The sequence below is a fragment of the Sycon ciliatum genome, chromosome 4, assembly GCF_964019385.1.
Source record: "Sycon ciliatum chromosome 4, ocSycCili1.1, whole genome shotgun sequence".
NCBI lineage: Eukaryota > Metazoa > Porifera > Calcarea > Leucosolenida > Sycettidae > Sycon > Sycon ciliatum.
In genome coordinates, this window is record NC_088646.1 from 1,459,484 (window position 1) to 1,469,216 (window position 9,733).

At 48.7% G+C, this 9,733-nt stretch overlaps 2 protein-coding genes across 2 annotated transcripts in view; both read left to right on the top strand.

The window, feature by feature from the left end:
* The first annotated feature begins 2,847 nt into the window (after positions 1 to 2,847).
* On the top strand, positions 2,848 to 6,870 carry LOC135813584 (uncharacterized). Its single transcript, XM_065326675.1, has 5 exons — positions 2,848 to 3,495; positions 3,993 to 4,109; positions 4,483 to 4,692; positions 5,123 to 5,200; positions 5,882 to 6,870. Exons 1-5 carry the CDS (start codon positions 3,205 to 3,207, stop codon positions 6,002 to 6,004), a joined length of 819 nt encoding a protein of 272 aa, XP_065182747.1. The 5' UTR covers positions 2,848 to 3,204; the 3' UTR covers positions 6,005 to 6,870.
* A 1,037-nt stretch (positions 6,871 to 7,907) lies between these two features.
* Positions 7,908 to 9,733, top strand: part of LOC135813822 (BLOC-2 complex member HPS3-like) — a 27,648-nt gene continuing 25,822 nt past the window's right edge. Inside the window, exon 1 of the mRNA XM_065326835.1 lies at positions 7,908 to 9,456. Within this exon, the coding sequence (XP_065182907.1) occupies positions 8,310 to 9,456 (1,147 nt within the window). The 5' untranslated portion in view covers positions 7,908 to 8,309. The remainder of the gene's footprint in view (positions 9,457 to 9,733) is intronic.

Genomic DNA, 9,733 nt, shown 5'->3' on the forward strand with positions numbered 1-9,733 from the left:
TTATGGAAATAATTGGAATTGTTTCAACGGTCTTCTTGTTTTTGTCATTGTACTGTCAGTCATGTGTCCTCCGCCTTGTAACATGCTGTCAACCAACAACATGTGTTCTATCACCATCCAAGAACGAGCGAGGAATACACGACGAAACCCACCACTGCGATGATTCGGGAGAATACAATACATGTACATGCCTAATGTGGGAGACCTCTTTTGCGGGCAAAAGCAACACAAAAAAAGACTGGGGTGTAACGTTTTCTAAGAACTCTCCAACTCCATTGCAACGTTTTCTTTCCACTTGTAAACACCTCCATTTTCGGCACAGGCTCTCATTGCCCTGATGATGCCCAATAGGCGAAATATTGGCAGCTCTTCTTATAATTCATTTTGTGCAGCTGAGAGCTTGTACCGGGAATGGAGGAGGCGTTTGCAACAAGGGTAAAGTTATAATCGGAAGAAAAGCAAAATCACACAAGTGGCGAGAGTTTTCAGGTATCAAGTTACAAACCCTGCTGCAGACACAGCGCACCACGCATCGTCGTTAGTAAGCTGTAGCAAGAGTCCGGACGACGCTCGTTGTGCTTCGGTGTCTTTTGACCGTGCTATGCTGAGGGCTCAGTGTCTGTCTTATTATACTAGTAGTCATGTAGAATGACTTCGCTTCCACTGTTATTGCGAACGGGTTCCTGTCGGTAAATGCCACATCGCTCTCTCGGCGATCACTACAGATACTGGTTGATAAGATCTTCTATAACACAATCTACATGTACATGAAGGATCAGCGAAACGTGCATACTGGGATACCATCGAGGAAGACCTGATCAACCACGAGGAGTAGAACTACGTAGGAAGGGATTGCCGATTGGGTCTTGGGCGCCTATACTAACTGTAATGGTACGGAACGTTTACCCAAAGACTACTTGACACTGTTACATTGGAATAATTCGACCACTGCAAGTGCAGAGTTTCGAGAGTTGCTACTCAGATTGTCTTCCAATGGATGTACTAGGTACTAGTATGTACGATGTCACGGTAATCATTAGACAACTGATAACAGTCCAGCAACGGGGAAGATTATCCGACCATTTCTACCCGCGAAAAGTGGTGGGGGAGGGGAAGGGAAGGGAAAACAAAGCTTACACAAAGCAGGTATGAGAACTGGAAGTATGGTCATGTACCGGGTACAAGTACAATTTCAGAGAAATGGCAACAGACAGATAGACTTTACTCCTACAACAGTGACACAACCAAGTCCCTCAATGCGTACTGGCTTTGTCCACGTGAAACAGAGCACTATGCGCAGGCTGAGGAATAGACCCCCTGTGAATACAATAATTAATTGTGCACATGTACTTGTAAGTGTAGAGTCTACATGGCTATGCAGTCAGTATGTAGTTGAAACAAGGGCCATCATTCATGTCTATGGCCGGGCCTATGCCATGGCCATTATGGCGTGTAGGCAGTTTCCCCGTGCATGTACATAATCATTGTAGACCCATGCAAAAATAATACAAGTGAAAACCTGTCATCTGTATCGCGCGCCCAGCTTCCGGTGAAATGGTTTTGTCAGTACCAGCACTGCTATTAGCGATAGCTGAAGAAGTGGCTTGTGGATGCCAGGACTGAGGTTATACTGTTGCCCAGTGTTGACTGTTGGTGACTATGTCTGGTCTCCATACATGTACTGCTGCCAGCATTGTTACCAGTGTAGTGTATGAAGTTTGAGAGTGTTAGCAGTAATAATCATGATAGAACAACACGCTTAGCACTTATCCGTCACTAGAATTTCAATTGGCTTATGTCATCATGCAAAGAGTGAGTGAGAATGCAGCACATCACCAGTACTTTTGGTTGAGTCAGTTGATGGTAGTACATGTACATGTAGACTGGTATGGCTGTACAGTCCGATCCGTGGCTTGCGAAAGTGCAAATCATGCGCGCGTGTGTGTGCGTGTGTGTGTGTACCGGTATGTGTGTGTGTGTGTGTGTCTTCCTCCGAGTCTTGGCCCTTCCACCCCTCTCCCCTGACGGGAACTACATTGTGTGTAACCTACCAAGGCAACGTGTATAACTGGTCAAGGTCAAGACGCGCGCGCATGTGTGTGTGTGTGTGTGTGTGTGTGTGTGTGTGTGTGTGTGTGTGTGTGTGTGTGTGTGTGTGTGTGGTGTAATCCCAGCACAAGTTGCTATGTCTAACATAGCTGTTCGCTATCCTCGTTTCCGCGATGGGCAGGTCTGAGGTCTGAGGTCTGAGGTGTGTGTGTGTGTGTGTCTGTGTCTGTGTCTGTGAGTGCTCGCCCTCATATTAGCTACATAATCACTATGGCCTCTTGTTACGTAACATTGCAAGCACCTGCGAATCCATACTACAGAAGGTAGATCTACTGGGTAACTTACATCGTAGTAGTGGCTAACTACAGTTGTAATGTTGAAGTGCATGCTCGAGCCCGTTCGTGCTAAGAACTGCATGGTCTTCACAACATTCCCGGCAGCAGGTTTCCTTCGCATGTAACCCCAATGCACCCAACCCAGTTTGGACAACCATGAGATGTAAACCATGACCTAACAAGAACGTAGATCTGCTTCGTGGACATGGTGCCTTGTGGCCCATGTAGTCACGTGAAGAGTATGTTTTCATCAGTACTCGGAGTCGTATGCAGTCACGTAGAAAACACAGGAAACGGCGCGTCACTTCGGTTTGACCCAAGATATACCATGGCATCGGTCTACGGTTTAGCTATCATCACGCAGCGGTGCTGGACATGATAAGTGGCTCGTGCAGGGTCACACTTGGCCTGAACTGAAACGACACTACAATATGTACATACCACATGCATACTCCTAGTACTGCCACTACTGGTCACTAGGCAGCTACCCATTCGGTTCCCGGGTAACCCTCGTCCAGAAAAGTAGAGAGAAATCCGTGTCTGGCGTCGGTGCTGGGAAATTGCCGACTAATCACCGCGAAGTTCGTCGTTCACCTGTGGGTTCCGAGGAAGTGCGCCATGGGTACGAAGAACTTTGTTTCGCTATCAATGGACAGTGCGTTTTGTTTGCGTTACCTGTACAAGACAGCCTGCTGCAATCACCGAGGAAAGCGGATAAATAGTTGATCGACAGGCGGAAAAGACGACACAATCCCTCAGCCCTCCAGGAAAAGAGCTAAGCAGTCTTTTGAAGTTTTGTCGCTCCCGGCCGGAAAACAAGATGGCAGTGAATGTACCCTCCTCCTCCAGACAACTTCTGTCTGCATTTGCATTGGCAATGGTGATGTTTGCGCAGCTAAGATCTTCTAGTGCGTCGCCATCTGCAGCATTGCATCCGAGAAGGCAGAACGATGACGGCCTTCCGGGCCACTCCGGCCGGTCACGCCGCTCAGATGCGGCAGCAGGATCGTCGACAGGCAGTATGTGCAAGTCACTGGGTAAACTTTACAGCGAGGTGTTCGCGCAGAAGCCGGTCGCCTGCTCGCTTCTCGACTCTTTCTCAAACGTAGAGGTAAGCTTCGTCACGGTATTGGTGGTTTCGCCTTTTGTGCTGTATCTCAACGCAATGTTACAGTCATAATAATAATTATTATTTAAGTACATAATATAGGCAATGTAGAACTCGGATAACACGTACTCCTCTGGGGAAGAGAAAGGTGTACAATGTACTTAGTATCCGAGGTACTTCTAATCCGGACATACTTCAGTATGGCGCAAACACCCGTGCCCTGGGCCATGTCTGCACTATGCAAGTGTATGTACTATCAGAGCGTATCAAGTGAGTTACATTGTACATGTACCATTCCTGTCGTTTCATTCTCGTGGCATGCAATTCTAGGGTACAACGTAGGTTTTTAGACTTGTAGTGCCGCCAACCAATTTTGATCCCCTCGTGAGGAGAGGTGGACTATCCTTCCAATGCATGGCAGTCTGACTTTCATTTGTCACCCAGCTAGTTCAACGGTTGTAATGGTGTCTTGTTTTGCTGTTTTCTTTGTGTGCATACAGGCCCCGGCTAGGTCGCTCGCGGAGCATTTGTTCCTCGGCTTGTCTCGCCTGAGCATATCGAAGAAACCCTCGCCTCTCCTGAAGGTTCATGTTACTGGCGGAGGAGAGAATCCTATGGTACGTGCGGACGTGTTTGTTTGAGACAGCACTGGTCACGTACATTCTGCCATTTCTGCATGGCATTCCGATATTTGAATCTTTCTTAGCTACCAGTACATATAGCTACGCAGCAGGTGCCCCTGGAAACCTTGTCGTCAGCATGCAACGTAGAATGAAGTAACATGTGTTCCTCAAGGCCTATGCCCTGGTTCACAAGCAATGTAATGAATAATCTTTGTATTGGGCAGTGACTACTCATACGAAGTGGATGCTGTTGATGGAGAACATTCCTTCTGAGGCCATAGTCACATGCAGTATCTCCTACGTGACTGCGTGGCGGGTAGCTTTATTACAGTCAAAAGTAAACTTTTGTCTTGCATTGTCCTTACAGGTCGACTACAAGAAACAGTCTCTCTACCTTGCTGGCATACTTCGTCACATGACCACGGAGGAGATACCGGTGTTGCTGGCCAATCACAGAGCAAGACTGGAGGAACACAGCGGCTCTGCAGCCAATACACTGGCCAAGCGAACACACCTTCCCGTCATCAAGAGACTGCTGCAGAAAGGCAGACATCTTGCACAGCACTCCATGCGTAAAGTAAGTTGTCAACTGAGGAACTGCTGAAACTTGAAAGTGTACTCTCCCCTTTCATATATAATGGCTCCCTAACTCATGCCTGCACCGGCACCCATCCTGTGCTGTAGTCGGTTCTAAATATCCCATCTCTCTTTCGTCTCTGTCTCCGTCTGTCTCTGCTCTCTCCTTTTTTCTTCTCTTTTCTGTCTCTGCTTCTTTCTACCGAGTCTTTCTGCCTCTCTCGGTCTCTCTCACTTCTGGGGCAGTTACATGTAAGTACATGAACACATGTCCCGCAAGTCCACAACCACCCCTCTGCACATGCACCTGTCTGTAATGGTGCCTGGCTAACTTTACAATCCTCCTAGACTGAAACACATCAAACAAACTAGCTTGTCGCAATGATGACTCATGAGGCATGTTTGTCTCCCACTCTGATCTGTATTTGCAGCTTTCAATTATGACTGGAACATCACCGGCTGAGACTGAGAGAGCTGCTGTCACGTTAGCCCGGGATACAGTTCAGCAGGTGAGATAACATTAGTCACTTTGCAAGGACGTACATCGGTGCACGTGAAACTCTACAATTGTGTACTTTCAAGTTTACCATGGCATACGCCGTACATCTCACAGGCTGGGTGCAGGCTCCGCCTTTTAGACGTTTTTAGGTGTCTATCTCGTTGCACCAGTCCTCTTTTAAGCACGATATTTACCACCCGCTCTGCATCATGCCGCATTAATGCTGCTACCCACCGTCAAGCTTCAGCCGCTCTGAACCTACCCAGAGCTACGTCTCGTTACGGCCTGAATGCTATTTTATTTTTGGCAGCAGACAGATGGAACATGCTTCCACCTGGATGTCGTCAAGCTAAGCTCCTTTCTGCATTTGTTACAATCACCGAGTCATTCCTAGGCGGGCTCCCAGTAAAAAGGCAATGCCTGTTGGGAGTTCCCTAGCAAAATAATAAATTCTACTACTACTACTACTACTAGACACTGCATAGATATCGGGCCTTGTGCAAGTCACAGACTGTGTAACAACTTAGAGTCCGGCAACAGAATGTAAGGCATATGATACTCTGCTCGGATTTATAGTTCATTGTGGGTACATATGCATGGCAACATTATTATAGCATAGCTGATGATACAATTGTCTGAAGCTGACCATGGTCGTCTTTGTTGTGATACGCGGCTCTTGCTTTGCCGGCAGGTGATGGCCCGTCGTCAAGACAAGCCCAATCTTGTGCAATCCCACTCTATTCTTGTGACGTACTGCTCCACTCTGAGCGCTATGGCGGAGTCACTGCAAGGCGTGATCGCCGGTGCCTGCTGATGGAGTCATGAATGGCGCGAACACTCAGTGGCCTTGACTGTCAATTTGAACTTTGTGCCGCGTATTCCTAATAATTCCCTGGCAGTGTTAACTGCTGAAGTTGCCAGGCCTTTCTCAGGATTTTGGCGACTTCTCCGGCATCCGGAAATGGCCAATCGTCCACTTGCACCAGTACAGTGTGATGTCATTGGGACTGTGCCGGGCCGCACAACTACAGTGTACATAACGCCTTGCAGCCCTGTCTAGTGTCTGCTCAGTCGGCTGTCATCATGCTGGGTGACCAATGCCACACAGAATGCCGAGCCCCACTAGTGCAGTGTACTTCAAGGCCTTGCTTGGTGGCTCCCTTCAAAGATTTCCTGTCATGGGCGACCCGGTTCAGAGACTGATGTGAAGAGTCAGTCTGACCTCAGTCGACTGTAATCGGTAGCAGTTATCTTCTGTACATATTCTAAGCTGAAGGATGATGAGATTTGAAGCGGGTCACGTTTCTTGCATGCTGCTGCCCGGCTGCCGCTGTGTGTGTGTGTGTGTGTGTGTGTGTGTGTATGTATGTGTGTGTGAACTGCCGGAGCCTTGATTTGCCATAATATTCCGGCACTTCCGAACTTCAATGATTCAGAATCATGATGCCATATCCCGGTCTCTACTGTGCACTCCTTCACCATCAATGCCTCATGGTGTAGCCCGGCGTAGCTCTATTTATTGCAAACTTGATTCAGTAGGAGGTTCTGGTTTCAAGCAAGCGCTCTTCAGTCAATGCTCACGGCTGCATTTCACTTTTACAAACACTAACTCATGTCATCTTTCTCTATAGTGACATTACCGGCAATGTTATCCTTGAATGATGATTGAATTTTATTGGATCTGAAAGTATTGTGCTGCTATTGTCAGTAAACAGCTTTTCACGGTCGTTAGCTTCAATGTAAGCCGCAGGTACTAGGTAAGACCTGTAATAGGGCTACGCCAGTTTAAATCACAGTGTACTGTGACACTGGCAGCATGGAAGCCTCGGGTTGAAAGCACCAGGGTAACTACATGTAGTCACCACTCTTCCTCCGAGTCAAGTAAGGTTGTACGGTAAACAACTAAGCCCTCTCCATCAGTGGAGTTGTAATTTCTTAGGCTCCGGGCCAAGGTCAGCGTCCGCGCAGTGGTATGTCCGCGGATACAACCGTCAGACTCACACTCCATAAATAATAGCAAGAGTACATATGTACTCTTGATATTAGCGAGGTTTCGCTCTACGGAATTACGTATGAAAATAACGTAGGAACTGCACGGAATTTTCATACGTAAAACTCAGAGCTGTTGGGTTTCGCTCTACGTGATTTCTCCGCGACTGCTAAACATGCATTGTTGCTTTGGCAATTGGAGACGTTTTGGCTGCATGCGCCCACCGCATGCACCATGAACCGAAACCGCGTTTTCCATTATATTTTGCACGTGGTGTACCAGGTGTACGGTGTGTGTACCTTGTGTTTCGCGCGGCTTGAATGTTGCATGCCATGGACAAATGCGGAAAATGCGAAAAAATATTTCAAAAAGTCCTACGGAGGACCCAACGTAGGAAAGAGCTTTCCTACGGAAATCCGTAGAGAGATTTACGTATGAAAGTTGCCCTCGCTCCCCGGCGCGTACGACATACGGATTTTCATACGTAATTACGTAGAGCGAAACCTCCCTAATAGCAAGAGTTCACACGGTTCATGGGGGTCACGGATGCCGAACTGAACTGTGTCGACTCGAGATGCATCGATGAGAGTCGCGTCGCCAGGGCTTCAAAAAAGTCGTCGCGGTAACCATGCATGATACAATTTTTTTAACGATCGTCACCACGGAAACGAACTAAGCCCTTGAGCTGAGCGTGGTGACTCTTTTGGCAGCTGGAGTTTGTTTTCGCCTTGTTTTTTTTTTGGACTGCTTTGATTTCTCGCCCAGCAGCAGCACTCTGTGCATGTGACTCAAAGTGTGGTAGCAGCGAAGCCGACAGTTTCTTTGCCAGTACAGCCTTCAACTAACTTTCCGAAGCCTGTTATATCTTGCGCTAGCTATTGTGCGTTGGAGTCTCATTTGCTGTTGAAAATAGCATCAGAAATTGTTTTCAGCCTCTTCATAGTAGTGATTATGGTTGGGGAACCAGCCTCTGCCACGTACTTTCCTGCAATCAAGAACAACGTATAGCTGCACAGCTGGATGTTTTGCAATCAGTTGCCGGTGTACAGTCATGTTTTCAGGCCTGCCTATCCAGCGTGAGTGAATTTGAATGTAGCAGAAGCAGCGGAGCAGCGTCACAGAGGACTGCATGTCCGATACTAGCAGGAGAAAGAATTGGTCTGCAGGGATGGTTCGTTTGTTTCGTGCGCAACAGTTCAAAGGCCAGGCTGTCTTCTCCAGCGATGGAGAGCCAGTGGCCCTGGCGTGCAGCGATGAGTGGTTGTTCATAGCCACTGCTCGCTGTCAGATAGAAGTCCATCCATTACTATCAGGCCTGGAGGATGATCTGGACGGTGGTGATAGCAGTACTGACTGCAGCACAGTGTCGTACAAGTTTCAAACTGTGTCACCAGTCATCTCCATGGCGCACAATACTCGTGTAGACTGCATTGCTACACTCGAGAAACACCGGCAAAAGCGCAAGAACGTGACCGCCGCCAGAGTCTATTTCAATTGGAAGCACGGGAACTTGAAGCAGGCAGCGCGCATACTGCTGGCCGGTGGACCCGAAGGTATACCTGTAAGCCCGTCGTCATACGGTGACCTTGGCATGTCGGGCCAGGCGGCTCGTTTGTCGGTGGTGGAGCTGCCGTGCCCTGGTCATGCGTCGTGTATCAGCTGCTGTCCTCGCACTGGTAGCATGGCTGTCGGCGGTGGCACTAAAGTGCGTGTGTTTGTGCTGGGCCTGCGTGGCTTATCGTCCAGCCAGTCGTATTCCGTTGAGCACCTGCTGGACGTGGACGTAGGGTGCACGGTGACCAGCGTGGCTCTGTGCGAGAACTACCTTGCCGTGATGTCGGCGCGTGACGTGCGCGTCATGTACATCGACGTGGCAACGGCCCTGGCCGTCACGCTGATACCGCCGGCGCTGAGTCAGCAGGCGCGGGCTAGAGGCGCTGATGCCGATACAGCCATGCAGGTGTGGAGGAGTGCCGCTGCCATGGTGGACACCGACAACGTGATTGAGCTGACGGCGACCAGGAGCGAGACGGGTAAACGCGACGAGACCGAGAGAGCGCGTGAAGTTCTAGGACCAGTGCGAACCGTATGGGGGAGACCCGTTGAAGTGGAAATGGCTGCTTCGTTCTCGTCTTCGGATTCGTCAAGCACTGCTGGAGATAGTGCAGCTCGTATCCGCAAGGGAGGCATCACAACACTCCTATACCGACAGTTCAGTGCCGACGAAGTGCGAGATGGTCTCCACTCATTACAACTGCTTCCTGTCTATGACGAACGTAAGTACACTGTAGACTCTTTGTACGCACACTCACTCCACTGTCCTGTCTATCTGCAGCTTTCCCTGGGCTTATTGTTCTGTGTGTGTGTGTGTGTGTGTGCGCGTGTGTGTGTGTGTGTGTGTGTGTTTGGAAATTTACGCTGCTTTCGATTCATGAATATGTTGCTGTTGCTTGCACAGTGGGCACCGGTTTTAATACATGGATGTTTGTAGGCATGACCAGTGCCAATATGAGCTAGAGTCGAGAGACTAACTTTTTCTAGAAGTGAAAATTA